Genomic DNA, 21,473 nt, shown 5'->3' on the forward strand with positions numbered 1-21,473 from the left:
GTGGTAGGGTTTTAAGGTCATAGAGTTTTGATGCCCAGCTACCATGGGAGAGATTTTTCACGGCTACTGCATCATGTACCGCTGACAAAATCTTCGCTTGTTTGGTCAGGACTTTTGCAACCACCCCTATGGGCAGCAAACTTGCCCATATATCTTGAGCTTCTAGTGCGTCCAAACAGAATATTAAGAATTGACTCCAGGAGGTACTAGGATTATTTAACAGAGACCATATGCAACTCTTTAGTGTGAAGTCATGAGCCATTTTAGTTTTTAAGCAGTTGGCAACAAATCTTGCTTTCATAATCCAGTGCTGGGATGACAAGCAAAACTCCATTCGAATTTGGGCGTGAGAGATACTCACCTTAAATCTGCATTCATTTTTGTCCTACCAGTTCAAATTATTCCTCATGAAAAGAGCATCATGATTACATATAGTAATCTCTCTTTCCAAGTGTTTTGTATAAACCAAAGTATACATGCAGTGTGGTACTTTACAATGACATGTACCATAAGCTGATTGTGAAAGGCTCAGATGTGTAGTTTACAGTGAGTTGTTTGCCTGAATGAAGAAAGATAAGAACATGGGATTTCTGAAGTGATTTAAAGCTGTTGAGTGATTTGGGGTACCTACTGAAGGAATCTGTATTATAGAGTATGGCCAAGTTCAAATAATGGCAACATTTGTTTAGGAAAATGGGGGACATCAGTGTTTTTTTTAATATAGGGGAGCTATGTTACTAATGTGTTAAAGTTACAGAGAACAATTGATCTTCTCCTAAAAACTGAATAAATTCACCTGGGTCACAAACAATAACGCGCAATGTTTATTGGTCAACCATGCATAGTTCAATTTAACAGCAGGTAGGTGCAATATGTGCCAGATCCTGGAGACCTTGACCACAATATCTGACTTACTTGCACCTGAGAAAAAGGGCACATTGTACAGCAATTGTAAGGCCCATCTAACAGACGTGCCTCCGGGAAAAACTGTCGGTAGCCAGAGAAACCCATGCACCTAGGCCCATAAAGATGTTGCTCTCTATCAACACAGCCACCAACTAGATTGCCAGTCACAACACTGAAGAAATCATAGTGGGAAGCAAAACATGCCAGATGCATTTTAATGTGTCCATCTGGTAAAATGGATAGAATTTTAACTTGGTTCACTTTCATATGCAAAGTTCACGTTTAAAATTGTGGAGTGCATTAATTGCACTGAGTTTGAATTTGTATTAATTATTGTTGGACCTGGCCCTTTTTTCAGGGTTATCCCCCAACTTTCTGCCTTCCTCTGCCTATTTTTCTGACCTTCTTTTTGTTGGTTTTAGGACTCTGAGCACATTACCACTGCTGGCCGGTGCAAAAGTGCATGTGCTCTGTATCTAAAATGTAATGGCATTTGGTTTCTCCATGATTGGTGTGAGAAGTTGGCCTGGTATATGCTGTTCACTAGTTAAAGTGGACACCTTGCACCAGTACAATTTGACTCTTATGGTAGTAGGTTTAAGACAACCTTTAAATAAAGCTATCCTAGTGGTAGCTGTGGAGAGCAGCCTTCAGGCTAAGTCTTTAGAGGAATGTAAAGCAGCTTGTTTTACCATATAATCTCTTGAATTACCAAATGAAAGGACACCACACAGGTATATATATATCATATATATATATGTATTTATTACTAAACAACTCTCTGCTAATCTCTTTATGAGATTAGAAGGCAGGAACATATGCACAAATCAACGTTTCACAATAAATTAAGCACAAATATGCCTGGGGCCCTAGGGGCGTACCAGACCATATCCTAAAAAAGAGACTTAGAGATAACGACTTGCAAAGGGACAAGGCCTAGGGCCATCAGAAGCATTGGGGCCTCACAAAACCACCCAAGGCAGGTAAGTAAAGGACCCACGGGGGACGCATGCAGTGTGTTAACACAGCCGCGAATCCCTATTGACTTCAATGGAGCAAGTCGCGATTGGAAATTAAGAGTTTACGGATACTTCGGGAGAATCTACAAGCAAGTCACTTACAGGGTAAGTAGTTCTAGAGCCAACACCCACAGGAGCACTGTATTGCTGCAGTTACCTCACCCAGGGAAGCCGGGTGCATAGGTGTCTTTTGGTGTCGGGTCGCGGCGTCGTTTTCAATGGGAGCCAATGAAGACTTGCTGCTTGTGAAGACAGAAGAAGTGTCCGGTGGAATCCAAGCCTGGATTCAGAAGAAGGAAGACCTGAAGGCAGAGGGGACAGTGTTCAAAGTCACTTGGCAGTGACCCGGGGCAAGGAAGATGGATGCCCACAGTCGTCGGGTGATTTCAGGCGATTCACGGGTGTCTTGACTCTTCAGCCACGAGGTCCAGGAGGTGTCGATGGCAACCAGGAGCTGGACTCAGCGTGTCCCATGAAGTTTGCAGCTTACTGTGGTGTCGGTGACCAGATTGGAGCCAACAAGCCTTGGTAACAGCAAGTCTTGTGGAAAGGACAAAAAGTCAGTGGTGCAGACCAGCAAGGTCTGAGGGACTCACCCAGCAAGGGTAAGTCAGGGCAGGCCTGGAGCAACCATGGGAGCCCTTTGGAACTGTAGAAAAGTCTTTAGGGGACCCACAAGCCAACCGACAAGGGATCGCAAAGATGCCTCAGGAGGATCCACTCAACAGGGGCCCACGGTCACTCGGGACGGGGTAGGCCTCTGATCTTTGGAGGGATCCCTGCTAGAGGCTTGGACCACACGTGGCCCAATGCACAGGTTCGTAGAATGTCGTGAAGGGGTTGCACTTGAAAATAGTGCACGGTACCCAGGGATTGCATTTCCTCATCACTCGTGGGGTCCACTTGCCTCAGTGTCGCTGAGGACTTACGATGGCCTTGGAGAAGTCAGGAAATCCTCTTCCTGGGCTGCAGAGACTTCGGGCTCCGGCGGGAGCGGTGGAGTTTGCGACCGTAGTTTGTATTTTTTGGTGCCTGCCAAACAGGGGAGTCACTCCTTGACTCCAAGGGAGATTCTTCCATCTTCTAGAGGTAGTGGAACGCCAAAGGTCCGGGATTCGTCTTCAGAGCCTCGTCCAGGGGTATCTAGTTTGCAATGGCAAGCGTCCCCTAACTTATACTGGAAGGAAGGGAGGGACTAGCTCTATGACCCCACCTATGGGAGGGTCAAGGGAGTGGGTGGCTACACCCACTTCCCTTTGTCCAGTTTCACGCCAGAGCAGGGGAAGGTAGCCCCTGAGCCGGTTTGAACTGGTGTATGCACAGAGGAGCCTACTGCTGCCCTAGTGCAGGACTTCAAAGCACTCTAGGAGTGCACCAACCCAGCCCCAATACACCAAACCCTGCCTAGGAGGTGCTCACACCTTCCTGTGACAGGATACCTATTGTTGGGCTTACTCCACTGCGAGTTTCAGTCATCAGCAGGAGGGCAGCCCAGTGTCTGTGACTGGTGGCATCCATTTTGTGATGGCAGGGCTCTTCAGGATTCTACCACGTTTCCACAGTAGGTACATGTCTATCCCTCTAGAAGGGTGGGATCATACTCCCACACTAGTTACTGGTGTGGGGGTATGATTCAAAGCGTTTGACACCAAACACAACATGTTTTGATGCAGCCATTCCAAAGTTAGCATTTACCGCGAGGTTATAATGCCCTTAAGAGTATATGGTTTGACCGCATTCACAAACAGCCCCAGAGAATGGACTCTGAGAGCTGCAGAGGGGCCCTGCTTAGGCAGAGGCACTCCCTCACATGGAATCCAAGCACCCTGCCCTCAGGATTGAAAGGGCCTGCCTTAGGGGTGACTGATAAGTTTAGATGTGTGTTCAGGAGAGATATAGTGAACCTATATCTCAGTGAGGAGTGCTAGCACCACCTCACCCAGGCTGCAGTAGCAGGCATGTGGTGTCAGATTGAGTCTACTTCCCAGGGGTGGCATAATACATGCTTCAGCCCCTGGTAGGCCTGTGACGTACCTATGCCCTTGGTACCTAAGGTATCATATACTAGGGACTCATAAGGCACCACAGAATCCAATCATTAGTGCACCTAATATGCACTCCATGTTGTTTAGAGAGAACAGAGAGGCTGGGGCCCTGATTAGCAGGGTCCCAGCCAGACTATAGCCAGAAACCAATGTAAACATCAGAAAAAAAGTGGGGGCAACATAAGAGGCAGATCCTACTCTCCTAAATTTGGCAGATTTGATTTGCTAATACGTCCGTAGTACAGTGCACTGTGTGTGCCCAGGGCCTGTAAATCAAATGCTACTAGTGGGCCTGCAGCACTAATTGTGCCACCCACGTGAGTAGCCCTTCAGGCCAGCCACTGCAGAGCCTGTGTGTGCAGTTTTAAACTACCATGTCGACTTGGCAAGTTGCCCTACTTCCCAGACCCAAACCTTCCCTTTTATTACATGTAAGGCACCCTTAAGGTAGGACCTAGGAAGTCCCATGGGCAGGGTGCAGTGTATTTAAAAGGTAAGACATGTTTTTTTTTAAGTTTTACGTGTCATGGTACTGAAAAACTGCTAAATTCGTTTTTCACTAAAGCAAGGCCTATCTCTCCCATAGGTAAGCATTGGATCTGCCTTGTAACATTTTACAAGTGTATCATACAATTGGGAGCCGAATGTAATATTAAGTTTGGTGTCTCTGGACTCACAATTTAAAAACACATTTTTTATTTAAATTGGTTTTACAATTGCAGGACCCAAAATGCCACTTTTAGTATATTGGCATTTTCTTACTTAACCATTCTGTGCCTCTGCCTGTCCCTAGAATACAAGTCTGGATAAGATGACAGTTGGGCTTTGTGAATTCACTCTAAACAGTCACACACTAAGGGACCTGAGGTGTACCCCACATATCCTGATGGCCCATCCCGAGGCTGATGGATCTTCCTGAGCTAGGGTGTTGGGAGGAGCTGACTATATATATTTGACATGTATTATTTGTACAGCGCGACAAATGCCAGAGGGTGTCTTGGCGCTACAGTCTGAAATTAAGAAATGCTGCAAGTGAAGACAATATCTATGATTACAAGGGAAGAGAGAAGAGCCATGTTTTAAGGAGCTTCCTGAAAGTAATCAGATTCGCTGGCTCCTCATGTGCCAGGAAAGCTGATTTCAGAGCTTGCAGGTGGAATGGACAACGCTTCTTCCTCCCTATAAGCCAACGTAATTTCTGGGTACGCTGATTTTTTTAATGATACAGATACAAGGCATCGTCAGAGGGAATACCAAGAGAATTTGTTTTTTAAATAAGCCGGGCCAGTGAGATGGATGTATCTGTGCACTGTGTACAGCACTTTTAAAAGGTACTCTCTTTTTAATTGGGAGCCAATGCAGTTCCTCAAGGACTTTTGAGACAAAGTCAAATTTCCTGATGTTTTTAATGGTCCATGCAAGTGCATTCTGCCATCTCTGTAGTTTTTTAAGGGTGTCTAGCGTAATGCCCATATTTAGGGCATTATAAAGCATTATAAAGCATTACAGTAATCCAGTTGTGATAAGACTAAGGCAATGATGACAGTTTTCTGCAAATCTGGTGGAATGAAAGGTAGAATTTTTCTCAGGGTTTTCAAATGCATACAACCCTGTAATGTGTCTGGAGCCAGGGGCAGGAAGGGCAGGGTCTGGTGCACTACAAATTCATTTCTTTGAACTTTCCCTACTTCAAAGGCTAAAATGGGTATAAGTACTGGATCGCTGACACCATATACTCAGAACACTTCTGGACTGAGAACATTCTGCCTGAAAGAAGAGCTGTTGTGCTGCCATGAGGGACTGCCACTTTACTGCTTGCTCTGCTGTATTGGCCTTCTGTCTGCTGCTTCCTGCATGGGAGTGAGAGGGCTGGTCTGTGTTCTCTGCATCCTGCTTCCAAAGTTTATCCAAGGGCTTGAGTTGAGCTTGCCTCTTGTTTGAAGTCTCAGGGCCATCAAAGACTTTACCTGCAGAACCTGGGTTCCCTATGCTGAGATCCCTACTCTGCCAAGTGGTGTCAAATCCAGTTCCTGGAGCCCTTGGAAGCGAGTTTGCTCTGCTAAACAAGAAGAAACTACAACCTCAACTTTGAGTGTGACATCGGAATCAGCGCCACTCTTTGACACTGTGCCGCTGCCTGCACCGGATCTGTGGAACCCCTTCAATGCAATGACCATGACTTGCAACAAAGGCCCTGACGCCACCGCAGTGCCTCCAAAGATCTGCCGCAGCCTGAGTCTCAAGCACCGTGTCACCAAAGCCCATGACACCCGACTACGCAGCAGCACCTGTGGTCCAGTGGTGTGACATCGACACAGAGAGGTCGGCGCCTCTTGGCTTGACCCTCGAAGCTTCATCGACCCTGCACCGCCAGCAGAACCAACGCCTCGGTACCAACCCTGCATCTCCTCTCCTATGCCTTAAAACGTCAATGGGTGTAAACGGCTCAACTACTCTGCACCGCCTCCAGAAACAGATGCCTCACTTACTTCAGTGACGCCTCACCTCCGTTGTCCAATGCACTGTCCTGAGTGCCGAGGTGCCAGCGACCTGCACTAGCAGTTAGTAACCGATGCTGCACTAGCCTCACCTCCCCGACATCTCGCAACATCTTTGTTTTGTCATTGTTTCCAAGGTACTGTACCCGGGGTCTGTACAACTCCGTAGCCGGCCCACGCTCCATCGCGGTCGGCCCTTAACTTTTAGAGTCAACTTCATCAATCACGTCGGTATAGAGCTCCAGCTGTAGATATTATGTTTCTACACACTATAACTGCATTTACCATTGAAAAATGTGTATCTGAATTTGTGCATGTTGGATTTTTGTTGTTTTGGTCTTGTTTTATTCAGATAAATAGTGGCTATTTTTCTAAACTGGTGTGGTGTTTTCACTGCATTACTGTGTGTGTGTGTGTGTGTGTATACACAAATACTTTACACATTGCCTTCTTGGTTTAGCCAGACTGCTCTGAACAAAGCTACTAGAGGGTGAGCACAGGTAAACTTAGTGTGTACCACACTTACCCTTGACTAGAGTGTAAGTCCCTACTTGGACAGCTTGTAAGCCACTGCCAACTAGAGACCCCACATATAAAAATTATGAATGCAGGTAGGAAAAGAGGTTTCACTGCTGTGCACCCTTTACAAAAAGTGTACCTCGATCTAACTCTGTGCCCGGCATATAAGACCAGTCATTCACATTTTTGTCTCAATCCTTACACCATACTGCATGGGGCAAAGGATCATCCACTGGCTAACTTCACTGTGAGCGACAGCATTCTGCTCTTTCACAAGGAGCACATTCACATGCAAAACTGTTCCCATGAGTGCCAGGGACTGTTATGGTAATCTGATTTTTTAGAGCAAAAAACCTTTAGTAAATTTTTTTATATAAATTGATATGAGCCTAGTGGATCACCATCAGTAAAGTTTTTAAAAAAATGATGAAAGCCCAAAAGAAGCATTGATAAAGCGAAAAGGCAAGCAGTCTTTGCCACTACATGTTTACCTTGGAGCCAATTTTCAATGCTGTTTATTGTCCATTTTCCTTCAAATGCACCTTCACATGTGAAACATATCCCAGAATAAGAGCTCTCATAATACCCAAAGCAGGGCTCCTATTGAATTAGAGCATGCAAAGAGCACCAGGAAGTGATACTATCACTAGAAGAACCAATAAAGAAACCAATATGAAAATATTGAGAATAAACCATGAGATTTCATTACATAAGGAACGTCTATCAGAACACTCGTGATTAGTCAATATGTTAACTAGCACGTGGAGTGAAACTGAAATACTAGTTTTGCATCATATTTTAGATACCGGTGATTTCAAAGAGGCTAACGAATAAACCAGTGGGCCCATATAATAGCAGTCACACATCTGGGGTCAGATCTGACAAAGAAATCGTTCAGCGTTCAGTGCGTGTCCTAAAAAATGATCCTAATATTCACTGAAGTGATGGAACTCTCCATTCAGCTGAAGCCAACTGTTCATGCACCAGAGGACATGGAACTGATCCATCCCCATTGTACGTTGTCATGCAGAAACTGACTGATTTTGGGGTACAATAGGGGGTCTCTTGACTTTGAGTTTTGAGATTGCTGATGAGACTGTTAGTGGACTTGGCTCACATTGTCCACAAATTGAAACTGTCAGTTGTGTGGAGAACACGACTTCCGCATTCACTGACTACCCCATCGCGTGGGATTCTTTGGCTACCTGCTGTGCACATCTGTCAAGCAATAAATCATCACTCAAGGAGAAGCAGCGAGTGATGAGAAAAGAATGCAGAATTCAAATCTGTTTGTGTGTCCAGGCACCACGGAGACGAGAATTTTAATGCCCTAAACTCTCTTGCAGTAGGATGTGAGATGTGTGACAGATGGGTTTAAAAAAAATGGAAAATGTTTGCCGTTTCACATGACTTCCAAAAGCAAGACTCAAGTGTGATCGAGTAGGTATGTCGCTACCTTAACGCTGCCTGCTAAGTTCAAAGGGTCCAATTTACAGAGCTATTTGCACACCTAAATATACCTCAGGTGTGCAAAGAGCAGCATTTTTAGAGCTGATCACATTCCTGATTCAAGGAATTAGGAAAGGTGGATTTGTCCCTCTAATTCGATTTACTCACAGGGTCAGTGGGGCGAGCATCTCAGGGTGAAAATGCATGCATGAGGGGGGGGAATGCCAACAATGTGTAAGTCTCTTAATAATCACAAACTTTCGGCAGGTATTTTTGAACCTGAAAATAGACAGTAGATAGCCCCTTTAAAGGGGGGTGGGAAGAGGGGAGGGAATACCCCGTAATCAGTAGGGTTCCGGGTTCTTCGTAGAGGAAATTATGTTTTTCTCCTTTAGAGAAACAAAGAACGCGTTATTCAGTAACTCAGTGGCAATGCGCGTGAAAATAATCCGTGTATAATGCCGAAATGCTATAATACAGAAATGCTTCCTTCTCCCACTTCTGGACATCTACGAATGTCACAGATTTGAAGGTTGCTCCTGGAATTATTTGAGTGTTCCAAGAAAGTATTGCATTTGCCCCAAACAATGGAGTGACCCAGTAAGGCAACTTTCTGTGTTAGCAGTCCCTCTGTGAATCACACCACGGAGAGGGGGTATTATCTTACAGACACTGGTGCAAATTATCCCCAGTAATGTACTCCAACTCTGTGCGTATGTATGTGTAAATCTCTCTAGGTAGGCTGGAAATGGCAATTTCTCATACCTAAATGGAACTTTCAGATTCGCTGTGAATCCGTTTCTGAGTGGTTAGATGTGATTTGGTTTGCAGAGTGTGCAATACTGAAAACTGTAATAATGTATGTAATACATGGCACAATTAAGGTGTAATTATGTGCCATTCTACAGCCATTTGCTGTCAAAATCCACAGTCCAATGATGCCCCAATTAGATTGAAGTAGGTGAGGCAAATCATATAGTATCCGCTCTTTGCAATATTCTGCAAAAATGAAAGTGTCCATTTGTAACGAAACTGGTGCTCATGTAAAGCGCTCTGATACCCAATGTCTCGGCTCTTAAAAAAAAAAAAAAGATAGGCAATTGTTGTATAGAGTTATTTTTTTAAACGGGTTCTCAGATGAAGGTTTAAAAATAAATCATCCTTGTAGGTGGTCACTAATTAAATGTAACATAATAGAATTAAGAAGTATTTTAAAATATATCAAGGGAAGCGTCTGCTTAAGACACATTTGTAAAACAAGTACTTACAGGCTGAATGAGCAACAAAGGGGTTCCTAAAAGTGTAATTACGGCATCACTATTGTTTTTTTAGAAGTCATGTGATCTCTATTTAGCGCCTCCTAGACTGAGGTTGATGAACTTTATGAAAATTGGCTAATTCATTTTCGATTTCTGGTATGCCAAACTGTAATCTTACATAGGGTATGAATATTGGTCCAAATATGATTCTGTCGCTTCCCAAGTCTTAAGTAGATTGCATAAAATATAAGATTTGAGGATAAACAATAAGAATTGTAAAGTACATATTTGTCTACAGAACATTGTTCAGCTTCAAACTGGCATTTGCTAACTCACCATGTTCAGACCACACACTGTACCTTCTGCAGCAGGCATGAACTTTGTCTCACATCTGTGGCCGACTCTATGGCACCAGAGCGATTTGCATATGTCCTGAAAAATAAATATGATGTTTGAACTCACAATGACGGTTTGTATCTATTCACTTTTTTTACTATATTTTACAGATTTATTCAGAACATGACTAGAAAACCAGCAGTGATGTATATTAAAAGAGTACACATCTGTATGCATCTGTGTATGCATCTGTGATGGGCTTATTTTGTTTTATGTCGTTGGTCAGTGCTGCATGAACGAGTGACACCAGAAGTACACAAACACACTATAAGAAGCATTGGCAGCGCCAATATGTCTACATTTCGCTTTCAGTCACATGCCAGAGCCGCTGGTTTTGACAAAGCTTTTCATCAACAGCTCATTACAGTGATGGCAGGGAAACACTGGGCATGCTGAACAGCTAGATGAGTGCCCAAAGCCTTTGGTGCAGCACACCGCTGCCATGATATCAGAGAAACACTGGGCACGCTAAACAGCTAGATGAGTGCCCCAAGCCTTTGGTGCAGCAGCCCACTGCCATGACATCAGAGAAACACTGGGCATGCTAAACAGCTAGATGAGTGCCCCAAACCTTTGGTGCAGCAGACCGCTGCCATGACATCAGAGAAACACTGGGCACGCTGAACAGCTAGATGAGTGCCCCAAGCCTTTGGTGCAGCAGCCCGCTGCCATGATATCAGAGAAACACTGGGCACGCTGAACAGCTAGATGAGTGCCCCAAGCCTTTGGTGCAGCAGCCCGCTGCCATGATATCAGAGAAACACTGGGCATGCCAAACAGCTAGATGAGTGCCCCAAGCCTTTGGTGCAGCAGCCCACTGCCATGACATCAGAGAAACACTGGGCATACTAAACAGCTAGATGATTGCCTCAAGCCTTTGGTGCATCCTTTTTACATTGGGATGTATGACATGACAACACAATCTTTTACAACACGTTTTTACAATGCAACTTCCATTACAACGCATGCTATTACAATGTAAGCCATTACAATGCATGTACCATGTGTTGCAATGGAGCTTGTTTTTGTATTGGCTGCGTTGTAAAGGCATTGCCTTGTAATGCCTGCGTTGTAATGGATGTTTCCCCTTACATTGAGGTCACGAAGCAGCGGCCGAGCTGCAGGATGAACGGAGTAACCACCATGAGGAAAAGTAGATGTGGTCCAAAGCAAGATAACATTAAGTCATCGGGTAAGCTGATTAGCTGGTGGGCACTTGAAATTTTGCAGTATTCATACTTCAAAAAGGCCACCCGAAGGTCAGGCCCTCCTAATTTAAAATAATATATGGGGGGATCTTAGGGTCACATCTTGTACTCGAGCGGTGATAAAATGATGCTGCGGTAAATAAAATGTTTAAAAAAAACTTGATTTGTGTATATATATAATGCAGATTGTGAAAAGCTCCAAGCACTCGTTCATGACTATGCTGATCACTGAGTTATAGCTTTGTAAAACACTAACATCAGTGTCAAGCAGTTCCAATACAGTTATCTCATGAATTAATTTTACAGTTTCCCCTCGCTCTGCTAGCACCAATAAAATATTTTTTTTGTTTTTAAAACAATGGCTTAAACACATATATGCTCATCCCTTGCTTAATAGAAAATCAATAAAGAAGATCCAGAGGAAATTCCTTTGATATCATCTGCACTGTCACCTAGCAAAATAAATAGTTGCACCACTGAAGCCTTTCAAAAATCACATCTTGCTCTTATTCTCAACAGTGCTTTCCTAGACCAGAAGATAAGAAAATTAAATCACTCGTATACCTTCCCCCATTCTTAGTAGCAATTGTGTTAATTGAACATTAAGTACATTATGTACATATTGTATACACATCATCCACTGAAAACGCGAGAGTACATGTATGTGCTCCAAGAGCAAAATGGATAATATTGTCAATTGTTTAAGTGTCTAGTCAGCAATTTAAGAGTTCTGCATATGATATTTATGGCAGTCTGGGATTAATAGTATTATGTTGTGCATTGTTCATTGATATTTGACGTTCTCTGTGTCCCTTTGTAGGGGTTGCTGGCACATTATGGGTCTTCAACATGAAGAATACATTGCAGTCTCTTGAGCAGGAGATCATGGTGTCCAAGTAAATATATTTGAGGAACCTTTCTGGCAGTGAGATCACCACCTACGCAACAGTTTGCCTTAAATAAGCGATGTCAAACCTCAGCAGGTCTCAGAATTCATAGGAGCAAGCCCTCACGGTCCTCGGTTGTGTGATATGTAGGTGCAGATACTGAAAGAAGATATAGCACAGTACCCATATTGTTCAGTCGAGAACCCTAGTGACTGTGCCTTTTGAAACCAACAGGAAGACTCTATTTGGTATGAGTAAAAGTGTACTTGAATAAAAACTAAAGAGTGGAGATGTATCACCAATGTCCAGTGAAGGTAAGGATTAAGAAAAGATGACATACTTTGTGTGACTAGAACAAGGTTGTCTCAAAGTTGAAAATAGATACCAGGGCACTGCATACACTCACATGTATAAACCTTATAAACAGTCTCAGCCCATGCAGGTAATGGCAGTGGAGTCATTGGGCCGGGTTGGGGGGATTCTACAGACGACCACGAGGGAAACGTGATCAATAATACATTTTCCGTCACCCTGCCTCACCGCCCTACCGCCCTTACCTGCACAAGCTGTGGCTGCTTAAAAACATAGATATTCAACTTAGGAAGCATTGTTATGTTACAATACAGCCCTGATATGGAAAATATGGTGGCAAGACTTCAGTGGCACACACAGCCCGGCTGCTAGTGAGGAGAATACATTTTGAAATCAGAAATGACTGGTCCACAGGTATAATCAATAACGTTTATTTTTGCCACCACTTGCTAAAGGAAATACTCAGCATGACCTCAAACTGACAAACACACGTCCAAAATAATCAATGTTTTTTTTTTACAATAAAATCTTGTGATTAATTTAGTTTTAGTGGCAGTTTGAATAGAATTGATTGTTATCTTTATTTTTCACTCTTTTAACAAAGTAAGAGACCCTCACCAAACCACCTCAGCCATGTTTCTTTTGTCCACCAGAGGTCCTTATACACTTTTTCATTTACTTATCTAAAGCCATGTCTAAGAATAGAGGACACAATTTAAGGCGAATTTTGCAGTCATACATGCAACTCTTTATAGCTACTCCCTTTTCTCTTCTTTTTCACTGCGTTACAGATATTTCTTTTGGTTGGACAGTTTTGTCTGCTCCCACCCTAGCTACATCACCTAGGAGATGAAAATATCTGCTAAGTGAAGTGCTCATCTGTATGTTGCCCACCACTTGTCTGCCTCTGCCCTCTGCCAGCTGTAACACAGCTATCAAGCTGTGGCCCTCCTTTGTCCTATGGTTTCAGGTTGAGGAAAGAGAGCGCAGCAGGTTAATGCACCAGTTGCACTGATCAGTATTGTAACCTCTAGGTGGCAAGTGCAAATCCAAGTAAGGTCATCTAAATGAGGTATGCAAACCTTGCAGAGAGGTATCTACATTCTGCAGTTCGTATGTTCCAGGTGTGGCAGGAACATCTCATGATTTCATCCATCCAACGCTGATTTAATCAGTAGCATCGAATTGGCCATTAGTAACACGTGCTGTGCAACTTAGTTGATAATTGAGAATGGGTGACAAATAGGATCATGACAAGGCCCCCGGGTATCAGCAACAGTTGTTGCTAATATCTATTTCAATTGCAGTCCTCTTACCAAAAGCCTGAACATTAAATAGTCAAACTGTCTATGGGATTCTTAACCTAAGTTCACTACAAAGCAAAGTAAAGCAATGACCATGAAAAAAATTAAATGACCAGTAGCCCAGGAGAGCAGCAGAGAAACCGCCAGGCTTTGTGAATGGGGAGAAACGTGCAGCCGTTTCCAGGTAGCCAGGCACGATTTGGCAAAGGGAAGCAGCCAGGTGCTCTCTGGTTGAGATGAACGCCAAAAAGCAGAAGCAAGGAAGGGACTACTTTGATGCCTTAAATACCAATGCAAAATGCATGATTGTTGGAAAACGAGGCAGTATCTGTGAGGCCTGCACAAATAACATGTCACATTTGTCCTTCACTGGAAACCAAACACCCTTTTGTAGCGCTTGACTCTCAGTGGGCAGCGTTGCAGAGCAGTCTAAGGCTTACTCAAGGGAGGTGGTGTAGGCTAGTTATCACCATTACAAGTACGCAGAAATAACACTCAATAATTGATTGTCCAGTCTGTACTTTGCTTCATAAAAGTAAGAGTACATTTATTAAACACATACACTACTCAATACTATGCACCAATTTACAAATATACATAAGCTGTTGGAATTACTTTGTGACATTGCATAACAACTCCACCCCTCCCGCAGGGGGGGGGGGTCTAGTACCAGCACTCCCATGTATGCACATCATCTTGCCCCCTAATGCAGTGGGTTGACACAACCTGGAGCGAGGGCCCTACCAACTGGCACTATCCCAGTGTCGACTCACCCCATCATCTCAACAAGCATTAAAAATAGGTAATCCTGCCCTGGAGACACATAACTCTGACTGAGCATTTTATACTGACCATACAGTATGCTCCTCTGCAGCTTAGTAGCTGATAGTCTTGGTTGTTCCTCCCCTAACGCAGTAGCAAGAATACATGTTTGCGCATCACTTTAAATGAGGTACTTTACATAGCTGATAACAGTTGTAATGCATTGCAATCACCGCCTCTAAATGGCATCACAAGTAAAATCACAGGATTAAGCACTTACAGCCAGACACTCTAGCAGGAATGTCTGGCAACATAACCCCGCTTCGCTTATGACTCCACCTTACACAGATACATCACATTACACATGTGACTTCCAGTCCCTCTAAAAGAAATATCATTGGTTAATGCACTTCTTGTGCAGTTGCACCTCTTCACCTCCAGGGGATGCCCTTCTCCAGACATCCCCAGCACAGACTTCCACACATTGAGGCAATCCTTAAAGCACCCCCTCCCCCATAGAACAAAAGTTCCAGTCCAGGGGAAAGTGGATTGCTGGCTGAGCCCTTGAGGGGTTGTTTCTTTGAAGTCCCCATGGAACTTAGGGGGGGGATTTTCTTCTTCGTGCTGGGGGAGACTGCGTTACTGCCGCAGCTCCCCTGCACCTTTATAGGTCATCAGCGGTGACCCCGTCCTCCTGGGGCCACCACAAGAAGAGACCCAAGCGTTTTTCCTTGCAGGCTGGTCCAGGCCTGCAAGGGATTATGGGGTGAGGTGCTCCGGCACCGTGCACATTACAGCAGTGGCTCTCCCGCTGCTTCAGGGAGAGCCACAATATAGCCCTCCGGATGCGTCTTGCTTCGTTGGAGGGTCCGGTCCCACCCAGACTTCCAGGTGAGTTATTACAGCTCGGGGAGCCCACCCCCCAGGCTGCTCTGTCCACCTCTCTCCTCTTCGCGGGGGCCCGGTCTCACCCAGGCACCCCGCATTGCCAGCACGTATGGAGGTGAGTGCAGTCCGGGGAGCCCACCCCTGGCTGCTCCTGCTGGTTCACGGTCCGGCCCGCACCCTTGTGTGCGGCCGCGGGAGCCAGCGCTTCTCTTCTGGTCTGCAGACCCAGAAACTCGCATCGGTTGGCCGGACCTCGGGGGAGTGCGGCAGCACTCTCCGTCCTCCTCAACCACATCGGGGCTCGGGGATGGGTTTCCAGGCCCCTGGCTCCTCTTCAAAGGGAGCGCAACGGCGCTCCCCGACTTAGCTTTGGGTCAGGAGGGGCCCAGAGTTGGAATCCCGGGCCCCAGGTAATCTTCACTGGGAGCACGACTGCGCTCCCCGACTTGGCTTCGGCGATGAGGGGTCCCGGAGTTGGGATCCCGGGCTCCTGAAGAGTCTTCACGGAGAGCGCTATCACGCTCCCCGGCTTTTCCTTCTCCCGGGAGGGGGGCGCGATGGTGCTCCCCAACCTCCAGACTCATCGGGGGCCAGAGTGGGCTCCTGGCACCCTGTTTTGGGCAGTTTCACGGGGAGTGCGACGGCGCTCCCCGAATTAACTTCTTGCGGGGGCAGCCCCTGGGACCTGACCCACCCCGGGGGCACAACTTGGACCGGCGGCGGAGCCCGCGCGCTTCGTTGACGGTCCTTTACGATATAATGGGGTGACCCATGCTAGTCCATGGACCTGGGTAATGCTCGGTATAGAAAACAATGGTCCTAGACTGATTTCCTCAAGAAGGTATTCGTTGAGTCAAAGTCTATGAGCATGGTACACAAAGAACTCAAGTTGCATCATAAGTGTACCCCAGTATTTTCTCAATTTAATTGAATATATCCTCAAAATGACACACAAGCACCATTGATAGCTTCAATAGTGACTGTTTAATCTCACAGTTATTATCACAGATCACTGTAGAGAATGTTTCAGGACAGAAAAGAGTGTAGCTCCAAGGGGAGTGTGAAAAAAGGAATTATGATTGTGAGAATAGAACAAATATATAGGGATGGAAATCAGAGAGTAGTTAAAACAGTCAATTACACATGGTAATGTCCTTAGTAAACTGGTTGTGGTTTGCAGTAGCACCAGTTTTACAGTGAGTCCTGTCTCACATGAATTTAAAAGTACTTTTCTGGTTCTTGATGTTGTACAGAATGTGATTATCTGTAAAGAGGCAGGGATGGGTTGAAGAAGGTACAGGCCCACTAGGGGAAGATGTTGATGTTTCGACCCTGGCGCATCAACCTGTATCAAGGCAAAGTCAGGATGTCAGCCCCTCAGGTGGCGGTCCGCATAATTGCAGCGGTGAAAGGTTATTGAAAAATCCAATGTGCACAAATCAGGGCAGCAGTGTCAAATGAATCCTAACACTGGTGGATTAAGGCTTCTCAGTAAAGCCTCGGTGGTGCAGTCCCAGTGATCAGCGCTGTACTCCTCGAGTCAAGTCCGGCGGGCAGACCCAGACACTCGTGTCGGTCGGCCGGACCTCGGGGGAGTGCAACGGCACTCCCCCCGCTTTCCCACAGCAGCGGGGGAGTGTGGTGGCATTCCCCCGTCCTCCTCCACCACGTCGGGGCCCGGGTATGGGTTCCCAGGCCCCTGGCTCCTCTTCAAGGGGAGCGCTGTTGCGCTACCCGACAGCTTCGGGGAAGGAGGGGCCCGGAGTTGGGATCCCGGACCCCAGGTAATCTTCACGGGGAGTGCAACGGCACTCCCCGACTTGGCTTCGGCAGTGGGGGGCCCGGAGTTGGGATCCCGGGCCCCTGAAGAGTCTTCACGGGGAGCGCGACAGTGCTCCCTGGCTTCTCCTTCTCCCGTGAGGGGGGCACGATGGCGCTCCCCACCCTCCAGTCTCACTGGGGGCCAAGGTTGGCTCCTGGCACCCTGTTTTGGGCAGTCGTCACGCTACCCGACTTAAATTCTCACCTGGCTCTTCTCCTGGGCCTCTCTTCTCATTGTGCAGAGGCCCAGGCTTCTGCTCACTGGTCCTGGAACCCCCTTCTGGTGCAATTCTGCATCATGGAACAGTCATGGGGTTCTTCCTTCCAACTGCCCATGGCGCCAGGCTCCAACCCAGTCTTCCGCAGCAGACCACACCCCAGAGAGAGCTCCTTTTCCTGTGCAAACTCTTTTTAAAGAATGGGGAGGGGGCTGGCAGGAAGTCTCTGTTTGCCTATCAAACAGCGACACATCACTTCTCTCCCCCTGCTCCCTCCTTCCTGCCCAGGCCTCTGGGTTTGTGCAAAATGGCGTCATCCAGGTGTCTCATACCACATGGTTTCTGAGAGCCCCTTCCCCCCTCGCTGCCTTCTCTCCAGAGCAGCTTGGTGCCTGGCACCAGGTGACAGCTGCTGATGGATTAACCTGTAGCTACACCCATCTTCTCTTCTTGGAGAGGAAACCTTAGCCTTTGGACTGCTTGCCATGAAGGGCTAGGCCTCTGATGCTACAGCTTGGGGAGGAAGGTCATTAATCCAGTCTGGCAGGGTCAACCCCCAGGCTCTGGTTATGAGCTGACTCAGAGAAATATGACATTTCTGGATGACCCAAAAGCAGTACAAATATGACTTTGGACACTGCAGAATACTTCTTCTCACATAAATTACAGTCTCAGACACATAGGGCAGTCCCATGGTGATTTGGCTATCACCAACAACAGGAGAAATGTTAACTGAGATTTAGTAGCAAAAAATTATGTTGCCCACAACAATGTATATCAACACTTAAATCCAACTCTAGCTGCATTCGACAATCCCAGGCTCCCAAAACATGGGCAATGTGCGGGTTGCAGCAGGGACGTTATTTAGGGGTCACCAGGGGTTGCAGCTATGACCCCTAGCTTACGCCTTTCAATCCCTGGCACTGCCTTTGCATCCCCTTGCCTCAGAGGTGACATAATTAGTGCCAGGAACACAGAGGCAGCTCGTCCTTATGGACGCCGTTTGGGGCTCCACTTTACTTGATTTCAATCAGTTGTTTTCTTACACTAATAGAGAATATTATCATAATATTCACTACTAATGTAACTAGGGATAATGGAGTACAATTAGCTGGAATATAACCCTATCTGGCAGCTGAGGTAAGTAAAATATGTTTTTAAATGTATTTTGTGTGCATACTTGCAGGTGACAGTGTGCTTATGTAAGAGAAAGTGTGTGTATGAGTGAATGTGTGTGTGATGGAAAAATATATCTGTGCGAGTTAAAATAAAAGTCAAATGGCGTGTGATGTTGCTTCCTCTACCCCTGGCTTTTCTGTGAATTGACGTCCATGAGTTGCAGTCTCCTATCTTGTTTCATGCTTTGAATTAGGGGAGGCCAGTGTGAGATCAAGCTGATCTTTGAGGCAATGCACTGCTGATCAAAATCATTCACTCTCAAATATAGGTAGCACGCTAAAACAGCTAGCTATTTCATTCAGAAACAACCCTGAGAATATTATCTGCCCAAACCAATTTTTCACCTTGGAATTTAGACTGCTCAGAACAAGAGCAGAAAAGGAGTATATCGGTATGAGATGCAAAAGGCTAACAAAGACAAAGCCATTAGGCTGGTATTATAACTGTGCATTAAGCAATGGCATGAATATACAACATTGCATGCACTCAAGCAGACAGAACACATTTTGATGCATCCACACACAAAATAATCGACATTCATAGTATCACACAGAAACATAGATGGAGCCATCAGTTCATATTGACCAACAAACTGTCAACATGCACTTGCATACTACATACAGTTAGGAAGACTTGTCCACAGACACCACCGAGCGGAACACAGGTAATACACATGCAAGCACTGTCATAGACTACTGGCATACACAGAGGTGGACTCATTTATTTCCATATTATCCTACTTTGCATTTTTCTACTTCTTTACTAATTTCTCCTTAATTCCTTTCCTTTTCCTTCGTGTCTTTATCCCTCACATTTCTTTAACCCCTTCTTTATTTCCTTCTGCTACCTTTTTTCTTTCCCTACCTTAATCATAGAAACTTCAAAACTACTGGCTTTGCCAATGCCACTTTTTGGTAAATGGAAGAGTAGTAGAGTGTTGTGGAATGTCATGGAGGAAGTTGAGTGTCGTAGAGTGGAGTAGAGTGGAGTAAAGTTGAGTGGTGTACAGTGGAGTAGAGTGTCAGAGGGGAGTAGAGTGTCACAGAATGGAGTAGAGTGTCAGAGGGGAGTAGAGTGTCATAGAGTGGAGTGGCACAGAGTGTCGTGGAGTGGTGTAGAACACAATGGAGTGGCATAGACAGTGTTGCATAGAGTGTAGTAGTGTGTTATAGAGTAGAGTGGTGTTGAGTGGAGTGGATTGTCATAGAGTGGAGTGGCATAGAGTGAAGTAGTATAGGAGAGTGGAATGGCATAGAGTGGAATGGCACATAGTGGAATGGAGTGTTGTAGAACTTAGTGGCATAGGGTAGAGTGGCGTGGCATAGAGTGTCATAGAGTGGAGTGGAGTGGCATAGAGTGGAATAGTGAAGTGGAGTAGAGTGGAGTAGCGTGTTGTAGAATAGAGTAGAGCAAAGTGGCATTCAGAGGCATAGAGGGAGTTGCATAGAGCATTCTAGACTGGAGTAGTGTTGTAGAGTGACATAGAGTAGAGTAGAGTGTTGTAGAGTGGGTGGCATGGAGTGGAGCAGAATGTGATAGAGTGGAGTTTAATGGAGTAGAGAGTCATAGAGTGGAGCATCATAGAGTGTAGTGTCATAGAGTGGAGTTGCCTAAAGTGGTCTAGAGTGAAATGGCATAAAGTACAGTGGTGCAGAGTAAATTGGCATAGAGTGCAGTGGCATAAAGTGCATTTGTTTTAAGTAAAGTGGTGTAGACTGCATTGGCATGGAGTGCAGTGATGTAGAGTGGGGAAGAGTGCAATGTCATAGAGTTGAGTGGTACACAGCAGATTGCATTGGCCTAGAGTGCAGTAGCATGTAGGTGAGGGTTTCAGCATAGAGTGAAGTGGCTAGAGTGGTGTGGTGCAGGTTAGATTGGAGTGGTGCGGAGGTGAGTGCAGTTGCATAGAGCAGTGCGGTACAAAAGGGGGTGGTGATGGACGGAGCATCAGAACCAATCAAACACTCACACCCAGTCAACAGATCTGGGTTTGATCCATCACCGTTCTTTAGCCCACTCTGCCACCCCAGTTCAGACATGGCCATATGCAAATCAGTCTGACCCTGTGCCTCATGGGAACAGTCCAGCCCGAACTGCCAAGCCATGCCTTCCCTGGACCGGAAACAAGCTTCCTAGGACCGGTTTCTGGCATTTCAGCCGTCTTCAGCCAGGCTTGCTTGAATCCAGTAGCAAAGTGAGCAAGGGACTCACGTCTGAGCATACCCTGCCAACTTATGGCGAACAAAGCGGTGCAAAAGGGGGTGGTGATGGACGGAGCATCAGAACCAATCAAACACTCACACCCAGTCAACAGATCTGGGTTTGATCCATCACCGTTCTTTAGCCCACTCTGCCACCCCAGTTCAGACATGGCCATATGCAAATCAGTCTGACCCTGTGCCTAATGGGAACAGTCCAGCCCGAACTGCCAAGCCATGCCTTCCCTGGACCGGAAACAAGCTTCCTAGGACCGGTTTCTGGCATTTCAGCCGTCTTCAGCCAGGCTTGCTTGAATCCAGTAGCAAAGTGAGCAAGGGACTCACGTCTGAGCATACCCTGCCAACTTATGGCGAACAAAGCGGTACAAAAGGGGGTGGTGATGGACGGAGCATCAGAACCAATCAAACACTCACACCCAGTCAACAGATCTGGGTTTGATCCATCACCGTTCTTTAGCCCACTCTGCCACCCCAGTTCAGACATGGCCATATGCAAATCAGTCTGACCCTGTGCCTCATGGGAACAGTCCAGCCCGAACTGCCAAGCCATGCCTTCCCTGGACCGGAAACAAGCTTCCTAGGAC

General features: G+C 45.9%; 1 protein-coding gene across 1 annotated transcript in view; it reads right to left on the reverse strand.

Annotated features, from left to right (window-relative positions):
* ADAMTS18 (ADAM metallopeptidase with thrombospondin type 1 motif 18) overlaps positions 1-21,473 on the reverse strand; it is a 336,350-nt gene that overhangs the window by 146,656 nt on the left and 168,221 nt on the right. The window contains exon 11 of the mRNA XM_085637512.1: positions 10,032-10,127. Coding sequence (XP_085493638.1) covers positions 10,032-10,127 — 96 coding nt within the window. The remainder of the gene's footprint in view (positions 1-10,031; positions 10,128-21,473) is intronic.

Source organism: Triturus cristatus, chromosome 12 (assembly GCF_964204655.1).
Source record: "Triturus cristatus chromosome 12, aTriCri1.1, whole genome shotgun sequence".
Lineage (NCBI taxonomy): Eukaryota > Metazoa > Chordata > Amphibia > Caudata > Salamandridae > Triturus > Triturus cristatus.